Below are 21,611 nucleotides of genomic sequence, written 5' to 3'. Positions count from 1 at the left end.
TTACAGCTCATGGTTTATTTGGAGGTAGGACAAACCAAGAGCCCAGGTTCACATGCAACATTAAGCCAAACCATGGCTTTGCTCTGGGTATCACAGGAGCAGCAGGGGAGGAGTGAAGTGGCCACAACTTTTGCTCTCTGTAGCTGCACACTTGCTCATTCAAGCTATGTCACCATCTGTCTTAGCATTACGTGCTGATCAGGCCGTCTTTTGCAAGCCATCCAAAAGGTAACAGCTCTGTTTTTCTTTTGAATAACATTTTGGAAACTAGGTATGGGTTCTGAAAAACCTCCATGGTGCCCACAGTGCTCAGTTATCAGAGAAGAAACATGTGTCTTCAAGTATATTATAGCATTTTTGTTGTTCTTTTTTTTTCTTTTTTGCTGTTACTATTGATGAAAATAGTACAAAGTGGTCCAGGGGAAAAGAAAGTTGCATTCCCTGCTTTAAAAAGAACAGCATGGTATAAGGCAGTCTATAAAAGAATGAAAGAAAACGAAGGGCAGTCTTTTAAAATCCTTCTATCAGCTTACATCAGCTTTTTTTTTCTTTTTCTTTTTTGCAGCAAACACAGAAGAACCGCCACAACAAGCCAAAAGCCACATTTCCCAACATAACACTGAATAGCTCTCCTCCTTGGCTTGCCCTGAAGAAACCAGCACATATGTTGATTCAAATAAAAGAAATCCCAAACCACAGAATCCCCACCCCATCCCCGATAATGTTTAAAGTTGATGCCCTCCTTTGGGCACTCGGAGGCTCTTTTCTTCCAGTTGCACTTTCTTCTTTACTTGCAGAATCCTTTGCACGTCTCTACCAGGCCTTCGTGGGTTGGCCCTTATGAGAAAGATTTATCAGGGTTTCTCTCCCTCCCCCTCTCTGGTCTTTTTCTCTTTTTCATTTGAGGCGCTGAGTCACATTAGCCAGAGCCACTGCAAAGGCCTGCACCGCTGAAAATGGATATTGAAAGTCCAAAATGTAAGCATTGCCATCGATCCTCCCAAACTGCATGACCTGGAGGAGAAAGTTGTTGGGGGGGGGGGAATAAAGAAGAGGAAAAGTTGGTAAAGTTAAACAAGAAATCAAGCAGCAGTTAAATATGAAAATTGGCCCATTAAAGCAAGGAGGGGGTGATTTCACAACTTCTTGCCTCATATGGGAGCTGCATTTCACTTGGAAAGTGGCTCTGCCCAGAGGAACTCAGTTCTGGCACCTCTCTGGTGGGCTCCATCTAAGAGAATGAGGGAGGTGTTCAGGGTGAGTTCTGGCGCCTCTTTTTCTAGAAAAATAGCACTGGCTTCGCCTATTTTCATAGGGAAAGTTCAGAGCCCACAATGATTAATGAGGTTGAATATTCTGAGGAGATCCTATCAGCACAACAGGAATTTTCCATGATTTTCAGCAGACTGGAGCCGTTATGTTCTGGTGGATCTTGGTTGTTCTTGGACAACGCCAATGCAACATGACTACAATCCCAAAATAACCTATAGATATCACAATCGAATCTACAGTGACTTGTCTGCTCAGCCTCCTGGTGGATCAGGGAGACTGCAAAATTACACAACGAAGCAGAGCTAGCAAAAGTGCCATTCCAATCCTGGATCCCAGAAAATAAAAGCTGTCTAAGGTTTGTACAATGTTTTGCACCTCCTTTCATACATCTTTGCTATAGAATGCACCCGTTTTTCTACACTGCAGCAGCAGCAGGACTGGGGAACTGATGACTCTTGAGATGCTCTTGGACTCCAACTCCCATGAGCCCCAGTCAGCATTGTGAATGGTCAGGGACAATGGGAGTAGTAGTCCAACAACATTTGGAAGGCCACAAATTCGCTATACCCGCTCTAAGAGACTGAAAATAATGGCCAGGGTTTAAAGTTCATATATCCCCCCATCACTTTCGCCTTACACATACATTACTGTTGCTTGTTTTTCAGACTCTCATGACCTTTGACACTGGGTGGGTTGGTTAGTTGGTGGGTTGGTTGGTTGTTGTATTACTCTTGTGATCATGATAGAGTGCAGTCTCAGGACCAAAAGGCTGTTCTCACATTGTATTATTTTCATGTGAAATGCGCATCTGTGGTATGACATCAGCTGAAGATAACATCATATTTCTATGTTCATTGGGTTCATATGTTTCTAGTGACATTTAAAATATCCCATAATCTGTTATAGGTGTTCTGAGGCACAGAAGCCACAATTATAAGCAGCTACTGTCAAACCTCTTCTTGGTGGAATAGAATAGCTTTGGGTTTATACAGTCAAGATTTTTATGCTGCAGAGAAGTTGCATGTATCTCAAAGGCAACCTCTGTATGGATCGTATTCAGTATTTGGGCACCTCTGACATTGTGACAGAGACAAATGCTCTACAGATGTTACACAAACGTATGTCCAACGCCTTGGGCAGATATTGGCCACCCAAAGGATAAGGGATCAGGATCCTGTTTGCACCAGGCCTTTCACATGCCACTATTTTCTGCAAATTAATCTGCAAGAAGGTGTGTCTATTTGAAAGAAGTCGCATCATACTGCATTTGCAGGGCCAGCATTCCTGAAGAAAGCAAACTGGGGCAACTGTTTCTGGTGGTGGCAGTAGGGGGTGGCAAATTACTGTCCCCAGGTTCTCACTCACTTGTTTCACCAGTCCATCCACCCAGCTGTCACCACTACCCAACCACCCAGTTGCTTTGAGCTTTCCAGAGCGCTTGCCTCATCCTCATGCCTCACATTGAAGGGGGGTCCTTCCTTAGAGCAAAGTATTCTGAGTGAGGTGAACGGGAAGAGTGCCTGCCCTAACACTGCTTTGCCACAACAGCTGGACTTTAAAAAATAGTTAATTTACTAGTGATTTGAAACCTTTAACTGGCCACTGAGACAAAGTGGTAGTGGTGCAGGCACTTTCCAAGGCCACCTCGCCCAGAATGCCTAACAGAAGGACCCCTTTCCCCAGAGCAAGGCAGAAAATAGGGGTGGGGGGAGATGGCTAGTTCTGCCACCATGTTAGCAGCAGCAAAACTTACAAAGCTGGGGAGGGGGGGGGGAAGAGGAGTTGGCAGTGGCAGCACTCGCACCAGAGGCACAAAGTCTTGGGCCAGCCCTGTTCCTCTGGCACACATGTCAAGGCCTATCACAAGAAGCAGCCTGGAATTTCCGACTTGTAATCCTACCTGTCTCCCTTCCAGCTCAATCTGGAAGTTTTTTGCAGATTCTTGGGTCACTCTCCCTCCAAAGTCCAGCTGATAGACTTGGGTTGCCTCATTCCACAAGGGCTGCTTGTTAGCCATCACGTACACAAAGCCCTGGCTTCCCAGCCGCCCGTCCTCCTTTTCGTTGGCTTTCCGGCACTTAAACTCATCCAGTTCACTGGCTGTTCTCAAGTTCCTTTTCGTTTTCCACCCCTTTTTACTGCCCTGGCTCTGGTTCATTAGCTCATCCCCACTAATAAACAGTTCAGGCTCACTTTCTGAGCTGTCCTGAAATTCGTTCATCTTGTTCAGTTTTTTGGACTTCAACTGGTCCTTTTGACTTTTGACCTTCTTCTTCTCCCTGCCCAGCCTAGGGCTGGATATCAGCGAGTTGAAGTCGGTTAGAGTCGTCCTTGCTTCCTTCTTGACCTTTCCCTCCGTAATAGCCTGCATATTCCCTTCATCCGCTCGGCTATCCAGGCGCTTCCGATTCTTCTTCCCAAACTTGTCTGTCCGCTGAGGCACGGGGCTCTCAGTCAAGGACAGGACTTCTTGGAAGTTGTCTGCTGTCTCCGCCATCGCATCTGTGCCCGCGTGGCCTTGAGGTTCCACTGGCGGCGGCGGTGGTGGAGACATGACAGGCTTCTCCACTACCAGCAACGCCTTGGGGGGCAGAGTGCCTTGGGTGCTCTGCGCTGCAGGTGGGCATGTGCTGTAGGAATTCCACGGGTGCAAGGCCATTGGTGGCAGCTGTAAACTCGAGCAAGTGCTATTTCCAGGGTACAGGGGGGGTAAAGGGCAGTAAGCGAGGTTGGAGGGGTAACCTGGCTGAAGCACAACCGTTGGCTCCTGTTGTGCAATCTGGGGTGGGGCCAAAGCTTCTTTGGGAGAACAGGGGACCTGTATTCCCTGAAGAAGAGGAGGGGGAGGAACACCGTAGTTCCCCAAGTATGGGGCTCCAACCCCGTAGCTCATCTGGAAAGTGGCAGTAGGACTGGTTGGAGATCTGGGGGAAACAAACGGTGCTCGGGATATTTCCAGGTGCTGAGTTTGGCCAATGACTAGGGGGGAAGGTTTGGCAGGGTGAGGCAAAGTACTCGGAGCTGTCCTTTCTTGAGGGACCCATATCTCCTCACCCACCATTGGTTCCCACTGATAGGGGGGTGGTCTTTTGACACCAATGCCTGGCTCAGCCATGGCCACAGGCATGTGGCGCACCGGTTTCTCCACAGGGCAGTGCTGAGAAAGAGCTTCATCCTCCATGAAGGCAGAGTTCACATAATCTGTCCGTTCACGAGAGTTGTCCAGCGGGCTCAGCAAATTGTAAGAGGACTGGGAGGCCAGGGGCGAAGTACTGACGGAGTGTGCGATGACCGAGCTGTGCTGAGAGCTGCTCCCGGTTGTCATGTCTGGTCTCATGCTGTTCATGCTGGACGTGCTGCTGTTACCGTTGATGCCACTCATATTCCCACTTCCACTATTAGGGTTGCCACTGCCGCCACCGCCGCCACCGTTGTTGCCATTGCCACTGCTGCACTGGCTGCAGGTGTAGAGTGCCGTCGGCACCCTCTGCTGGTACTGGGCTGCCACAATGTTGCTCTTCAGTTTTGGGGGGAGCTGCAGAGTGGCTCTCTGGCTGTCGACCAGCTGGGCCATTTTCAGTGCTGCCTCTCTGCTGTTCCGCCGCAGAGTGGCATGGATTATGCTGTTGTCCAATCTCTGGGCCATACCGCGACCTTGAGACAGCTGGGCCGCGATCTCCGGGTAAGGTGGCGGATCCCCGGTTGGAATGGAGTAGCGCGGCACCGTGAGCCTGTTCAGGGTGGCGCTGGTACAAGGCTGCTGAATCTTCTTCTCCGAGGAAGTGATCCTTAAAGTGGCGGAGCTGCCAGGCCCTGGCAGAGTATAAGTGTTCTGGGCGCACAGCATCCGCGTACGAGGCCGGCAAACTTCCTCCACATTCCCGCTGCTGTCAAAGGTGGTGATTCTTTCATAGCCCAGAGGGGTTTGATAATGCCCTGTGGAATAAAGGGGGAAATCTCCCTTTTTCAAGCAGAGATCTATGGGAGGTTGGGGAGGTACCGGAGGAGGAGGAGGGGCTGTGGTGGGAGCTGCTGGTATGGTCCCAGGGTACGGAGGGGGAGGATTCATTTTGTTCATCTGAATTTCCTGGGCAGTGCTGAAGACGGATGCTTCTCCTTCAGCCGCCTGTGGCACTGGGCGCAACATCTTAGCCTTCTGGAGGTGTTCGTGGTCTCTGTCCCCATCTCTGTGGTCCACAATTGCCATCTGGATTGCGCCCTGGGGCGGCAGGGGGAGCTGAGGGGGTGCCTGGATGATGCGCCCCATTTCAACTCCTCCAAAGATCACTTGGCCTGGGTTGGAATACCTGCTTGGGATTGGGTAGTGGACTGCGTTGTCAGTCACGTGGTCCGCCGCTGCCACAGCGGTTGTCTGATTGGCGAGGACGTCCAGCTGTACATTCTGATTGGCCAGCAAAGACTGAACCAGCCCAATGCTCTGTGTTGGTGACATTGCTTGTGCTGAGCTGTGAATAGGAGCAATCGGGATGTTTACGGTGCAAGGTGGGTTGTTCTCGGGAACTCCAGATGTTCCAGTCACTGAGACAAAAAGACATGAGTATTAGAATACAGCATCGCAGCCTTCATCCAAAAGAGATATACAGTACTAAATTAATTCTGCCATCTATAGCATTACTTTCCATTTTAAAGGTATTGGAATCATTTGTTAAATACTGATTATTTAACTTTTGTACTTGTGCTGTCACAATAGGTCAGTAATATTATCTCCCACCTCACTACAGTAAGGGTATTAAGAGACAGATCTGAGAACATGCAGTCCCTCCACAAAGCCTTACCTCCTTGGGGTAAGTCTCTCTTTCTCCATGGTCCTCAGTTCAAGAACCTGGTTTAAGGGAAATCCTGGCTAGACTTAATAGTGGTAAGCATTGGAGCCAACAAATTGCTTCGTCATAACAAAGGAGAGGGAATTTGCCCCAGAAAGAGGAGGGTTTGGCTTCCAATTTGTTGACCACAGTTAGCAGGAAGTCAACACTGTATCTGTATCAGACCTTTATCTCAGAAGAAACAAGAACAATCTAGTGTTCTGCCATTCTGTTAAACCAGACTCTTTGATGCAAGTGGGTGGAAAAGCAAGCAGTTATGAAGGCATGAATGACAGTAACCCAATGTGACTCCGAGGAGAGAATACAACCTGTTCACCTGTTGACATTTGTGAATGCTTCTGGCTACCACTGCAGCCTCAATTCCCAGGCACCATGATGGATTCCTGCCACTCTAAGGTTGTGCAATTAAGCCACCATTGGGGATTGAACCTTTTCAATTATGAGTGCCTCTACATCACTCCAGGTCTTTTGATTGTTTGCTTGTGTCAATCCGCTTGCAGATTTCTATAATGCGGTTAATACTGAAGCCTCATAATTTAATTCCCAATTTAACAAATGCCTCTTCTCAGGGGATTAATGGACTCTCTAGGGATCAAATTCATAACTGACCCATTTAAAATGGATTAATTAAAAAGAATATCCACTGGACATCTAAACTAATGGTGGTGGTTGCTGCTGCTGCGGCTTACAGATTAAGTATGAATTGTCAATAGGCCCTTTTGAGCTCTCAGCTATGTCATCAGAAACTTGTCGGAGCCAAGAAACACCCCTCCACCCCAGCAGCCTGCACTGTCCCTCACCACCCTTTTCAACTTCACATTCCTTTCAGAAGTCAGAGAAGAAGGCACCATGTATGTACACCAGTGCCTGAGGCCTTCCAGCTCCCCTGATCTTGAATGCACTGTTCACAACACAGAGCAGGGGCAGGATGGTAGGGAACGCCCCACATAGGTTGCGAAGGGCACAGGGAGCCCTCTAGGCTCTACCAGGCTCCCAATGACAACACCAGAAGTACACAGGTCTTTCAAGTCCTATTTTGGAGTTCCCAGCCTCACCACAGACTACAAAATGGAAGTCAAAGATCAAGCTCCAATTTGGCCTCTCCACCACAACAAGGATATCTTGCAAAACACGGAATGGACTCATGTGCCTTGGGCTTTTAATTCCAAGGAGGGTCAATCTTCTTACAGAGTTTCATAAAATTTCAGACAATCAGCTCAATCTCACCTGGCAAATCATCTTCATCTTCGCTAAAAACATTGGGGTTGAAGACAGGCAGGTTTATATAGTCCATGGAAATCTTCCGCACTTCTGGAAGGTATATCGTCATTTGCCTGGGCTGGAGATGCAGCAAGCTGGTTTTATAGATAACTACAAAAAGGATGCAAGGAAAGGGAAGAAAGAAAATATCTGTGGTGCAGAAAATACAAAGGGAGGGTCCAGCATTACCAAAGGAATCAGCCAGTTAGAGGGACTTCAACCATGACAAAACTCCTACATGGAAATCATGTCTATTTAAGAAAGAGGATGCAATATTTGGATGACTGCATGTGACAAGCTCACACAACTACATTTTGTTGTATGTACATGCACTGGGAAGATAACAGGCAAACAAGGTTTCCCAGTGATGACACACAAAGACAAAAATATACAAGTATCCGGAAGGACTTTCTATTTATGTATTTTTTCATAACTGAAGAAGTCTCTAAGCAAAAGGTCTAGTATCATTTCATTCAATTATTGAAATTAAGCAAGTTTAGGCTTGGTCAGTGTCTGGACTACTGGGAAACCATGTGGATGAGGAATACAAACATGACCACTCCTTCAAAAGCAAGTGGGGAGAATCAAAAGAGCTACAGATGTGATTTATTTATCAAACAAACAAACAGATATAAAGTCTATCCTTAACATGGCAATGAAATAGGCTCTGGAGCAGAAGGAATTTCTCCCTACATGGAATGTTTTTTCTGGTATACTCCCACAATTAGGGACAGTATCCTTTTAAGCACCACTTCTATGGAGTTTTGACCCAGTAGAAGATGCCACAGAAACAGTCCAAACTGTTTCATGGCTTACAACTCCATGACTAAATTAGATGCAAAACTTGTAACTACCGTTAAAGAATATTTGCACACTTTTTTCTGGTCAGGAAGGGTGTGAAATGAGGACAGTTCTTAAAGAGTTAATTTACCTGCACCAAGATTGGTTGGTAGGAAAGCAGCCAAACCCACAATTTTGAATTTGGTTCCCCAGATATTTGACGTGACCTGAGCAAGGTAGTTGTGCTGCAATAAAAAGGTATGACAGAACGACGACAAGCATTTATATAGTATTCACATACATTAACTTAGTTATTCTTACAATAGTCCTGTTAGGTCAGTCGGTATGATTATTTCTATCTTCACATTGACAAGGGCAATTCTACCAATGAAAAAGAGTGAAGTAAGTAAGAAGGGCATGCTGGATCAGGCCAGAGGCCCATTTAGTCCAGCATCATGTTCTCACAGTGGCCAACCGGATGCCTATGGGAAGTCCACAAACAGGACCTGGGGGCAAGAGGGCTCTCCCATTGTTGTACCTTAACAACCGGTATTCAGAGACATGGTGCCTCTGTTTTTGGTAGATAATGAGATAGCCATGCAGTACCTGAGTGATATCATCCAAAGGAAACTCTCTACGAGTTAGGCTTGGTGAACCTATGGAAGGCTTCCTTATCGGTAGCCTGGGAGATCTTGATATCTCCTGAGCAGCTCGTGACAACTTTGGAGATTTGCGAGCTTCTATATTAATTCTGCATACAAAACAAAAATGACAATAATGAGGCAGGCACAAATAGGTACTCTCTGTCTCTCTGTACAAAAAGAGAATGCGGAACCCAAATTTAGGTGGGAGGGGGATGCTAACAAGGTTTACGATTCAAAAGTATGGTTAATATGAAAAGAGTTCACAGGGCATCCTTCAATCTTCATGAAGTCTGACATTGCAAATGGGATGACAGACAGCCACACCAATGAACAGCACACCCTGGCTCAGCCATCAGACTTGTATAGGTTTCCTCCCTGCCCCCCCCCCGGAAAAAAACTGCAAGGATGTTCATGTCCCTTATTAATTAAAATGGTAACTTTAAATGCAAAAGGGACCTGAGGATTGGAGGGAGGTTTCTTGGTGATGTTACATGGTGCCTGTCAATTGGCATAACTGCTTTCTGTCTCATACTTGCAAACTTTTGTAGAATGACTCTGGAAAGGCGAGTGGCATTGGGACCGAATGCAGAACGAGCATTTCAGACTGGCCCACTCCTATAAAAGATGTCATATCTGTCTTCAACCTAACATACTAGATAATCCAAGGACACTTTGCCCAGCATCTCCAGTTCTGGCTAAATGGTAAACAGAAAGATAACATATGAAGTCCCATGGGATTTTTGTACTAGAAAAGTGGTTCTATTTTAATAATTGGTAAGGAAAACATTTTTCTCCCTTGCTGGCCTGTCTCCAGGTTCAGGAGCTAAGGATCATAATAGGCTTATGCCTATGCATCAAACCAGAGCATCGGGCTTAATACCCTGCTAAAGAGCATCACAGGGACAACAGCTGTTTGGAAAGAACTAGGGCATTATTTCTCCGACACAATGCACATGGCTGGTGCTGTGAGCTTTGGAGAAGCATCACTCACCTTTTAGAAACATCAAAAGGCAGCCCTGTTTAGGGAAGTTTTTTATGTTTAATGCTGTATTGTGTTTTTAATATTTGGTTGGGAGCTGCCCAGAGTGGCTGGGGAAACCCAGCCAGATGGGAGGGGTATAAATAAATTACTACTACTACTACTACTACCACCATTACTATTACTATTATTAATAAGCTGGAATTGAAAAAGGGTCATGTGGCCCAGCCCCACATGGATCAAAATACACAACTCAGACCACAGTTTCCCATAAGCAGAGAGCAGAATAGTGCTTAGAGAACATGTTTCTCAGGGAAGGGAGCCAAGCAGAAGGGGAAACAAAACTCTCCGAGCACCAGTAGCAAATCTGGAACCTTGCTCTCAAAAGTCTGAGCAGAGAGAGAGAGAGAGGGAGAGAGAGAGAGGGAGGGAGGGAGGGAGGGAGGGAGGGAGGGAGGGAGGGAGGGAGGGAGATTGTTGTAGATTTTTTTATGTTGATATATATCTAGGATACCGGTATATAGTAGAATACAATGGTCCGGGGGTGGAACTTCAGCACCCTGGGTTGTTATCATTCACTGGTCATTGCCCACACTATATACCTAGAATTTACCCCGAAACAATGATTTTCTCAGTGTTTGCCAATTATTCCAAATTTTTGAAAAGCAAATCTTGGAAGCAGGACATGGTATGTAAACTAAGTCAACAAATTAAAATCCAAGTGGGTGGTCTTATCCTAATCACAGGATTTGATTATTATTTTTTGCACCATGCACGTGTGCGCACGTGCCCACGCACGCACGCACGCACACACACACACACAATATAGAACTCTGCTTAAAACACTCACTAGTAGCAAGCAAAGAACCTAACAAGTACCCTGCACTGTTATATGCTGTTAAATATTTGAAACTGTCAGGGACAGGACACCAGAACTATAGGGGGATTATGTCTGCATTATGCTTGTAGCTAATCACAGAGGAGAACTCTAAGGGCCTTAATAATGTTTCACAGCAAAAAGAACCCTAACATTTCTGAAGCAGCCCGTTTCTGATGCCTGTATGAAAAGGTTCCCCTTTGTTCTAAGTGTATAGGGAGCCCTCTCAGCATAAAAAAGGAATTCAAAGACCCAGGAGAAAAAGGAAGGTGGAGTTTTGAAAATACCAAAATGATTACCTGGGAAGTTTGGGTGATTTGCTAGCTCGAGTGATTTTGGGAGACTTTTTTGCAGCCCAGTCATCGCTCAGTTCAATATCGCTGGAATCAGAGCAGTTGCAGCTATCAATCACGGTGGAAATCAAACTGTTTCCATAGATTTCATCTGTCAACACAGGCCCCATTAAAAAAAAAGTTTCAGAAACCAAATCCCAATTACAACTGTCAATCATTTCTAGGATATCCTACAAGCAATAGCCGAGCTACAACTGCAGCAAGGAGCACAGTGTTTTCTTTGAAACTCATGCAGAATCAGCAATAGCCTAAAATCAAGCGGATGGTGCTCAATTATGCTAGTTGACAGGCATCTCTCTGACACTGAAAAATATCTACAGCTAATTAGAGAATCTTCCCTCTCCTGTCAGGACACTGAATATGATAATGTACTGCAACTTGGAAGATGACTTGAACTATGCCTGTTACCAAGTCTATTTCGGAATGGCCGATGAGAGCAGGGAAATAGTACTGCCATGGGTTCTTGTGTGGATGCACAATTTTGGGGCATTAACAGGATACACAGCTCCACAACCCAATCCACTAATTTGTTCCACAAACGGGAGCTCCAGTGACGCTCCACATGACGCTCGACCGACAAGAATGACACATTTCAACAAAGGGCAGATCTGTGGGCATATTTCTTTCCATGTGAAGATCAGTTACATACAATAAAATCAACGAGGTTTGCACGAGAAATTCACATGCAGTAAACTTGAACACTTGAGGGTCTCTGCACAGGACCGGAATCTAGAAATCGGCACTAATAAGTTGCCTAAAGCCTTGTACCTGCTTTTCCATCAGTCTTCGGGTCCATGATGACAAACTCAGGCCGCAGTTTGCTAATTCGGCGCCCTTTCAAAATAGGCACCAGACCCCCCAAGTATTCCAAATACAGTGTATAGCAAGGCCCTCCAACCTCTGGGTCATCTTCTGTCCGCTTCATTGTGCAGTGAAGCCTTTCATTGCCAGATGTTGGGTAGCTAACAAAATCTCTCATGTTGTTGGGGTCTGGGATAGGAGGCTGAGTTAAATATAGGAGGAAAAATTATGAGTTATACAAAGAGTTTTCCCTCATGTTGCTTTTTCATGCTCCCGATTATTATTATTTTTAATGACTGCCGTGGTAAATTCTGCCTTTAAATTAATAAAACAATAAAAGAAATCAGGACCACAAAAAGCTAGCTACATTTTAAATGAGAAGCGACCACTTCTAGAATGATGCACTAGAACTGCAGAGAGACCAAGAAGCATCCACTTCAGTAATATGTGCTTGCTTCTTTTACAGAAGTATAAAGATTGTCAACAGCACAGGGACTGGGATCAGATTTCTCAAGAAGTTCTCATAAGAGCCAGACAAAAGGTGTTATTGCAATCTAGCTGGTAGCTTTTAGGCCTTGTCCTGGGAAACCTTTAAATAAAGGTCCATTCACCAGGCTCTGTTCATGCACAAAGTTTACACCTACCCCAAAGCAGTCCCATCCACCTCCCATACATTTGCATGGCTAATATAATATGTGAACCTTCTAATCATGGATACACTTGGCCACAACTGAAGCAGATGTGGAAAATGTCATTACAGCCACAAACTGTGGCTGGCAGCAGTTGTGATTGACTGGTTTTATTAATAAGCTCTTGGTACACGAACATGCCTGAGGGCAGTCTGGACTGCTTAACCTGTACAAGAAAACTCCATTTGTGAAATTAGTCAGGTTGCCCTGCGCTGCTGTTCAAACGGCCATCACAACCCTCTCAAAATGACAGTGATAAAACCCTACAAGCTGCTCTGCACAGTTATGCAACCCTAGGCGTATTTACTCAGAAGTCCCAAGGCGTTCAAGGGGACAGAGTCCCAAATAAGTGCGTTTGAGATGGCAGCTTCAGAGTGCAATCTGAATGTTTATTACCAATCAAACATTTCCTGCTTGTGTGCTTTATGCCTCAGCTGCTGTCAGCTGTTTAGCTCAATCTACCTTTGTCCACTGACCCTGACACACTTAACACCCAGCTGTTTGTTTACCTTGATCGTTGGTGTAAAGGCAGTGGTGAGGTATGAGCAGAGCCTGGGAGGCAGAGTCAATTTACTGATATCTTTGTCATCCCGCAAGGAGCTAGCGATGGTTTGCTGGCACATGAGCTGTAAGCTGGACACCCTGTGCTCCACTCGGACAACGTAGAGGGCAGGACCAGAAGCCATGAGCAGGCGGGAGTCCCTGTGACCCCAGCAGATTGAGATTATGGGGCGCTGCGTGAAAAGTAACATTTCAGATGTTTCCCTCTCATTGAAGCATATTTTAAGACCCATTCTATTTTGGAAAACCCTAATGTCTCAGGGCTTTTCTGTATGTTCAAGTGGTATAATTCTCTGGGGACTGTACAACTTCCAATTCCGCTAGGATAGGGTATCAGTTTATTACAGTAACCGGAAGACATTTTGTTTTAAAATACAGATTTCTCCATTATTTTTCATCCTTCATAGAATATTATTGTAACTAATAGCATGGAATCAAAACTTATTTGTTGTGTGCGGAGAGACCTACATACAAAATTATCTAAATTACAGTGACCGTCATCCACTGGGCAAACCTCCCTTGATATAATATCCCCCCGCTAGCGGTTGTTTTTGTGGGCTGTATTCTCCCACGCTCCTGTTTCAATATCTCACTTCAGAGTAATCTTTACCTGCACAGGGGTCTCCAGGGTATAGATATGTTCTCCGTGAACATTGTAGAACTTGACCAGTGCACTTTTCAGAAAGGAAGCACCGCTGAGTTCAGCCAGCTGGCTTAGCTTTTCCATGCCTGCAACAGCCAGCAAGTCTCCCTGGGTGCACCACTGAGCCACTACATCTGAAATCACAAAGGGGAGGGGGAGGTTCACTTTACTATGCTTAGCAAATAGGCCCAATCCCACATACCCACGCTCAGTGAGCAGCCAGTGGAGGCAGCGGGGACCTCCACTGCTCCCCTGGCTAACCAAAACCACAGGTTACTGCCACTAATCGGGGGGTGGGGGGGTAAATCCCTCCACCTCCCTTTCCCTGCTAATTTCTACAAGCGGCAGCCCTGAGACTGAGGAGGAGGAAGCTGACAGGCCGTGCTACCTCCTGGTCTGGTTGTAAGCAAGGAGGCAGGCAGGTGGGGTCTGGCTAAAGGCAGGCTGAGGTTGGTGGAGCAAGCCTTCATTCAGTCTACCGACTGAAGCTACTGCTTCAACTGAATTAAACCTGAAGTTCCACTTTTAAGCCTTTTGAAACAGTGCCTCAAACTAAAATTACTTCAGAACCCGCCAGCCTTCCGGCTTTGGTTTCCTAAGGGTTTCTCAAAACCCTTGACGGAACAGAACAGAGGGGAGCAAAACAAAATTGGTCGTTGCCTAAAGCTGGAGGTTATTTTGAAAAGCACATGCTTCTCATTTGCTGCTGTCGAGCGCCAGAGAATGTAAGACAGGCTACCAGTTTATTTCAGAAGGAATCCCCTCGTTGAGGTGTGCTCTTTTCACCAGCAGGCGTCACTCTTGTTAGTGGAAATCGCTGCAGATGGATGTTGCGTTTCAAGAGACAGATGCTAAAATATTCATGTCAAAGCAATCAAGATCTAAAGCAGAAAATGAAGCGGTGGGAGCAGGGCAGGAAGACAAGTCTCCCTTTGCGTACCTTTCAACCCTGAGCGGATGATGGTAGGAGACAAGTCGTCATAGTTGTTCATTAAGCTAATGTCTCCTGATGTGAAGCTGACAGTGAGCAGCGGTTTGGTGTTCTGCACCAGAACTGGATATGCAGCTGGACCATCTGCAGGGTGGGGGAAAAAACTTTTAGGAAGAAGTTTGAACCAAGGTTCCCATCTCATCACCAGTTGTCTGTGCAAAGAGCTGTGACACTCAGGGGATGCTTTCCTACCCTGTCAAAGACTGTTAAGGAACAAACCCCACCCTCACGCCACAGCACTGGGGCATGGTCTCTGCAGTGTTATGCAAATGACACAATTCTTCTATTGTGCCCTCAGTGATCCTGCACAGTGGGAATATTTACATGTCCCTGGAGCTGTATGAGGAAAAGAATGGAGTCAGAAGCAACCATCCTGGCCCATAATGGGCGCAAACACAGAGGCAGTGCCAACCATGCTTGGAAATAAAAGGGTAGAGGGGCCTTCGTACAAAGAGTCTGTTCAGTTGGCACCTCTCTGTGATACCTAGCAATGTTCAACCTCTAAGCCAGGGGTAGCCAAGTGGCAGTTGTGGCCCAGACCTGGCCCTTGAAGTAGCACTACTATCACCTTATGAAAGTCTAGTCAAGGTGGGATTCAAAAAAGCAATTTGTTCACAGCTTTCTGTTGAAAGAAAAATAAGCAATGATTCACCATGTTCATTTCATAAAAAGTTTCTTGCTCTGCTGTCTTGTCCACATTCTCAAAAGCCAAGGGACTAATACCAATCTGACTCGAGATTTTTTTTCAAGAAACACGTCACCTCCTCAGCCCTCCAGATTGAAGACCTCATGGTACTGGACCAAGCATACTTCAGCTCTGTTAAGCCCTTACTGCTACATGACACAGACTTTAATATAGAAACTGGCCCTCCATTAGGACTGGACCCCAAAATGGGAGTCTGGAGCATCAGAATGGGCTTATCTATGTGCCCTGAGAGCACAAGTTGGCTAAACCCTATTCCATGCCATTACAAAAGAGAGTCTGGTTTCTACAAAATCATTCCTTCAGTGTTTAACTTCCTTTGTATATAATATTAAATTGCCTACAGCACCATCTGCAGCATTCACTATTTCATTCTCTGTTTTGTGTAACTAGCTTTGACAGAAGGTGCTGTTGTCCCGAGAGAAAGGCGCTCTCCAGGCACCAGTTAAGCACATTCTCACTAATTATAATTATCATAATCATAATCTGAAGAAGTGTGCATGCAAAATAAAAAACTTAGTTGGTCTTTAAGGTGCTGCTGGAAGGAATTTTTTTATTTTGTTTCGACTATGTCTCACTAATCATACATTAGGCTACATTCAGTTGTGAACGGATCCAAATGTTGCTATCCATGTGCTTATGTGTTAAAATGAGGTAGCTGAACTACAAGGAAATTGTGCTGTGGACGGCGACTTAAAAGCCAGCACCATATAATTGGTAGAGTTTAAAAGCCAGCACCATATTGGTATAGTTAAAAGTTAAAATTGGTATAGTTAAAAGCCAGCACCATATAATTGGTATACTTGTAGTTTTAGAAGTAAAATCCAATTAAGCCCCTCCTAGCCATGTATGTGAGTCAAAGGCATGTCTCCTTTGAAAGGTTTATGAAGAACAAGCGATACTTCATAAGGACACGTCATATCGGAATAATTATTAGAAGCTACCAAGCTCACCCACTCCTGATTGACTCAGCATCAACTACACACTAGCCTTCTTCACTCATCTAAAGGGATGCACCAGAAGTTACAATGTTCCTGTCTAGAACAGTAAACCAATCTTATAACAAACCTAATATGAACACTCTCATTAATCACACTCCGACAAAGGAAAACTGTAGCACAGTCCTCTAAGGACGTTGTGCATATTTGATTTACCCTCATGTATGCATGTATGCCATTGCAGGGAAGTGTCCTAAGCAGGCAAAAGGGTTGGTCAACAATAAGCCAGTCGCCACCCATACTGAGCGCATTGTAGGGCGTTTTTGCTCCTATTGTCCTAGAAGAGTGAGTGAGGAATGGAAGGGTCCCTGGCCCTTGCACCCAGACGCATGCTGCCCCAACCAATAAAAGGCAGGAACTCCAGATGCATGGAGAAAGACTTACTTCAGGTGCAACACAATTCAGAATAATCATTCTTCAGAAACCCATTTTGTACTCAGTCCCCACCCTATACACCCTGTGTTGAGCAAGAAAGGTCTGAAGGAGGCTTTTGCTTGTATTCACTTGAAGGTTGAGTAGAGCCCTCCTTGCAGTTGGGGAACCCTGATATTTCCCCTCAACATTTTCTCTCTTTGCAACGATGACACTCAGTAGGTCTTGAAGGTATGTCATGAAAGTCACATTCATGCAGTACATTTTCCCCAGTGTTGTTAACCTTCCTAAAAAAAAATGAAGGAAGTTTTCTCACGGAAACCAACGTTGTCAAAAATGTTTCTTTCTTACAGTTGCACCTGAAGTGGACCCAGAATTGCAAATGTGATGCTAATTCACAGTCAACTTTGTTTCATGCAAGCTTTTACCGTGTTTCTCCGAAAATAAGACACCGTCTTATATTTATTTTTCCTCAAAAAACCACACTATGGCTTATTTTCAGGGGATGTCTTATGTTTTTTCCTCCTCCTCCTGCTGTGGCCGGCATTGCTGCTGCGCCTATCACTATGTCTTATTTTCAGGGTATGGCTTATATTCCTTGAATACTTAAAAATCCTGCTATGGCTTACTTTATGGCTACGTCTTATTTTTGGAGAAACAGGGTAAACTAATTTTGTTTTGGTTGTGCATTTTTTTCTGATGTAGAAAGTGTAGATGTAGTCTGTTCTATCTTGCTTCTTGCTCCATTATTAAAAGTCACACATCAAATATGGAGTTTATTCTTTTAACTAGGGGCAGCAGGTCATTCACTGGAGAAGAAAAATGTCTTCTTAGATCCTCCTTTTGATTAAGTAATATACAAGTGCACAATAACTTAATCTCTATTTGATCTGAACATCTTTTGCACCATATCTGTTTTTCTTGCATTAAGAAATAAAGGAAAGGAGGCTTCTTACATTCATCTTATTTTTTAAAATATATAACATAGCAAGAAGAAAACAAGTAATTTAAGGATGTCAAGGGGAAGCTACATTCTTTGGGATTACTATACAGTGGTACCTCGACTTACGAACGACTCGACAACCAAATTTTTTGACTTACGAATGGGGCTAAGTCGAATGTCTTACGAATGTCTCAACATCCGGGGGGGAAACGCGGCGGTTTTAGATATGGATTTTTCGACTTACGAATTTTTAGATAGGGTTGCTTCGACTTACGAATTTTTCCGTTTCCAATGCATTCCTATGGGAAATCATGTTTCCAATGGTGTTTTTCAACTTACAAATTTTTCGACTTATGAAGGTGCCTTCGGAACCGATTAAATTTGAAAGTTGGAGGCACCACTGTATTCTACAAAGTATTGGTAACTGCAGATAAACCATAAAGGATATCATGGCTGTTTAGTGTACTGTGCAAAACTTGATGTCTTGTTAATAGCAATTGCATGATGCTAATGACATTAAAAGCACTGTCAATACAAACATGCTGTACATGTGAGGTTTACCAAATGCAGTCTGAATCTTCATTGGATTTGAAGTTTTCCATGAAATTGTTTTAATTACTTGTTTATATACGGAATTGTTTTCACTGTTTTTATATATGGAATTGTACTTAAAGGTTTTCAGTATTGATGTTATTATTGTTGATCGCTCTGAGATATTTTGAAGGAAGCAATTAACAAATGGAATTAAATGAATGAATGAATCATTCTCACTATAGTCCTTGGCTGCATCATTTCAATCTGCAGCTGCAGGCTTACACAACCAAATGCTCAGAATAACAATACATCCCTCTTCATAGAAAACCAGACAACAGGGACAAGAGTTCTAGCCTACCCTTCGATGTGGAGTTTTTCAATGCGAATTTTTTTTTTTCTATGGAAGGGCATTCAGGCATGTCACACAACTTTTCAGTGAAAAGTAGGCCACAGACATTCAATGAACAACAACAAAAAAATGGAGGCAAAGTGACCTTGAGGTGGGGAGTAGTCATCTGAATCAGTGTCACTCTCACTACTATCTTCCACCAAAAAGCTCGGGTAATTCCAGGACATGCTCAGGATGCCATCAGATTCATGAAGGAGAACATGTGCCAGCATTCGGCCATGGCAATCCATGACAATAACCTGACCATCAGCAGTGCCAAAGAGGACCTGGCAAAATAAGAAAGTATCATAGTTAACAATAATGTAAATGCGATTAAAAATAAAAACAGGCTGGAGAAGACAGTTCTCTATTATCATATTTCAAGTAATCTGAAATGCTAAACTGCCCACATCCACAATGAATACAAGACAAAGCAAACAGCTATTAAAAATATATATCCTTATCCAGTCAGGAATAAGTGGAGTTCCTGATTCCAAAAATGCAGAATCCCCACTAAATTCTCTGTTAGGATTATGGGCAATACTGGGTACCATGTCATATCTACTACTCTTCCACAAATGCCATCATGACTGAAGCCCTCATCTTCTTCATCCCTGCCATTTCTCCTGCTCTTTTCCACAAACTGGCTTCTTTTTTCCTTTCCAATTCCACATCCCCATCTGTCCTGTGGTCATCCTATAGCTAACCCCACCCCCACCCCATACTAGCTTGAAAAATTAGTTATAAAATATTGACTTTTGGTTTCCAGATTACAGAAAAACCTTCCTTAAATATATCAGCATAAACCCAACTGGGTTTATAGAAAATAGGTCCTTGAAATCAAATATTTAAAGAACATGAGACATCATCAAAACGATTAAAAAGAAAGAACACCAACAGTATTGTCCTTGATGCAGACAAAGCATATGATATGTTAGAGTGGGCTTATCTAATAGAATATTTAAACTGATTTGGCTTTGAAAAGAATTTAGATATTATTGCCTCTTGTTGGCATCATTGTTCATTATCTCAGTTGAATTTTAGCAGATGTAATTAGGCAACATGAACAAATTAAAGTATTAAGATTTGTTAATGTAGAGCATAAAACCAGCCTATCTGCAGATAACATAGCAGCTTTTTATGACATTTGTTAATTTATTAGCATACAAAAATATGGATAAATTGTCAGATTTAGTATACAGTAATATTGAAATCCTGCATTTCTTTTTTAAGAAAAGGGAATAGTTGGTTGGGAAAGATTAACTGGAAGAAGGAGGAAATTCAGTATTGAGTGATAAATATTCATACAGAATATAGCAACAACTTTATACCTCTAATAAAACCAATGCAGGAATATGTTTAAAATTTCTAAAACTTGAAAATGTCCCCATACTGGGGAGCATAAATGATGCAAAAATGATACAACACTGCTGCAATTATTTTAACTGTCATCCAGAAGCAATTTACAGATAGTTGCAAATTACAAACATGATGGGATGCTGGACCAATGAGTACTCAACCATCGAAGACCAATGTGGATACCTGTCCCTGGAGCAAAATTGGCAAAAAAACAATGTGAATCAATCAGGTGGAACTAGAGCATTATAACACAGGTGGAAAAGCAATGTGTTACAAGCCTGGCAGCAACAAATAAAGGAAAGTTTCCACCTAAATACAGAATGGAGGAGGCAAGGCTTTTGTGTTGTTTAAAATAGCAGTTAGCAAACAGCCAAGGTACATCATCTAAGATAAGGCTGACTGTAACCTACAGATATCTTCCCCTTGGGCATGTTTTGTTCCCTGATGTATTGAACAAGCTCTGGCTTGCACATTTTGGCAGGTTATAGAAGACACACAACATAATCCAGTAAAGGGCAAATGCATTAAGAGCATCATGCCTGGAAAACTAAACTGCCCTACAATCTTAGTCACGCATACTTCCATTTCAGTTCCAGTCCACTAATGTTAAAGGGCCCTCTTTCACATGAACATTTTTAGGATTCGTTTATGCAGTACGGTTGATTGGGAATCTGAATATATTCCAGAGGCTTGCTCATTCTGTTTAAGGAAATGAAGAGCACTGACTAAACTCCCATTACATTATGTTCAATCATTACTGCAGCAAAAAACTAAATTCAACCACTGCTGAGAAATCATAGAGGATTCTTTTACAAAGGTGTCAGTGTGGAAAACTGCTAACTAGCAGGTTCCAAGAGTTATCAGTATAGAATTGCTGGTATGGTTAGTGTGACACCTATGTTTTCTATTTTAGGAGCTTACTATTTTTGCCTGGTTTGTTTTAATTATATGTTTTAAATGAGCTTGGAAGGTTATTTGGATCCTGCCATGTTATGTCGACTGCTTTAGGGAACCTTATGGATCAAAAAGATGGGATTGTGCAATCCTATGCAAACTTAGATGGAGGAAAGCCCCACTGAGCACAGTACAACTAACTCCAGAGGAAGCACACATAGGATTGCACTGTAAGTCAATCAAATTTTAAGAAAACAAGAAATAAATGTGAAGTTCTTAGTTTGCAGCCATTCTGACAGGAACATTTCACATTCTATATCTCTGCCTCTGCTTAGTCATTCAACACAACAAGGCCATTGACAAAAGCGTGCTGTCCTTGGTCAGTGATCCAAATGGCAGCTATATTGTGTAAGCTGCCTACCTCTTCAGTGCTTTGCCTGTTAAAAGATGAGGCTTTGGCTGATTGGAGGTTTTTAATAACTTGCAGACAGCTGTGCCTTCTAGATCAGCTGTGCCTTCTCTTCCCTGCCTGCCTTCCCCCGGCCAGAGGCATAATTATTAGGGATGGTGGAGAAAATCCACAGATGAAGAATACTTGCTCACAATCAAATGCCACTTGGAAAAAGGCACTCCTTGGAAAGGAGACAGTAAGTGAAAACCACATCTGTTTTGTCAGAGGTATAATGGCAAAAGGCTTAAAGGGAATCTCTGTTTGCTTCCATTCAC

The 21,611-nt window shown here is 43.8% G+C and overlaps 1 protein-coding gene across 1 annotated transcript in view; it reads right to left on the bottom strand.

The window, feature by feature from the left end:
* The window catches only part of TULP4 (TUB like protein 4), a 93,658-nt gene continuing 72,047 nt past the window's right edge, over positions 1-21,611 (bottom strand). Inside the window, exons 5-15 of the mRNA XM_035108643.3 lie at positions 18,739-18,919; positions 14,644-14,778; positions 13,671-13,837; positions 13,009-13,233; positions 11,778-12,012; positions 10,956-11,100; positions 8,763-8,907; positions 8,308-8,401; positions 7,344-7,487; positions 3,173-5,811; positions 1-1,014 (exon numbers count right to left, since the gene is read on the bottom strand). Of these exons, the coding sequence (XP_034964534.3) occupies positions 898-1,014; positions 3,173-5,811; positions 7,344-7,487; positions 8,308-8,401; positions 8,763-8,907; positions 10,956-11,100; positions 11,778-12,012; positions 13,009-13,233; positions 13,671-13,837; positions 14,644-14,778; positions 18,739-18,919 (4,227 nt within the window). The 3' untranslated portion in view covers positions 1-897. The remainder of the gene's footprint in view (positions 1,015-3,172; positions 5,812-7,343; positions 7,488-8,307; positions 8,402-8,762; positions 8,908-10,955; positions 11,101-11,777; positions 12,013-13,008; positions 13,234-13,670; positions 13,838-14,643; positions 14,779-18,738; positions 18,920-21,611) is intronic.

The sequence above is a fragment of the Zootoca vivipara genome, chromosome 3 (genome assembly GCF_965207765.1).
Source record: "Zootoca vivipara chromosome 3, rZooViv2.hap1.1, whole genome shotgun sequence".
Taxonomy (NCBI): Eukaryota; Metazoa; Chordata; class Lepidosauria; order Squamata; family Lacertidae; genus Zootoca; species Zootoca vivipara.
The sequence above is the reverse complement of the archived record's forward strand: the minus strand, read 5'-3'. Positions and strand labels throughout refer to the sequence as shown.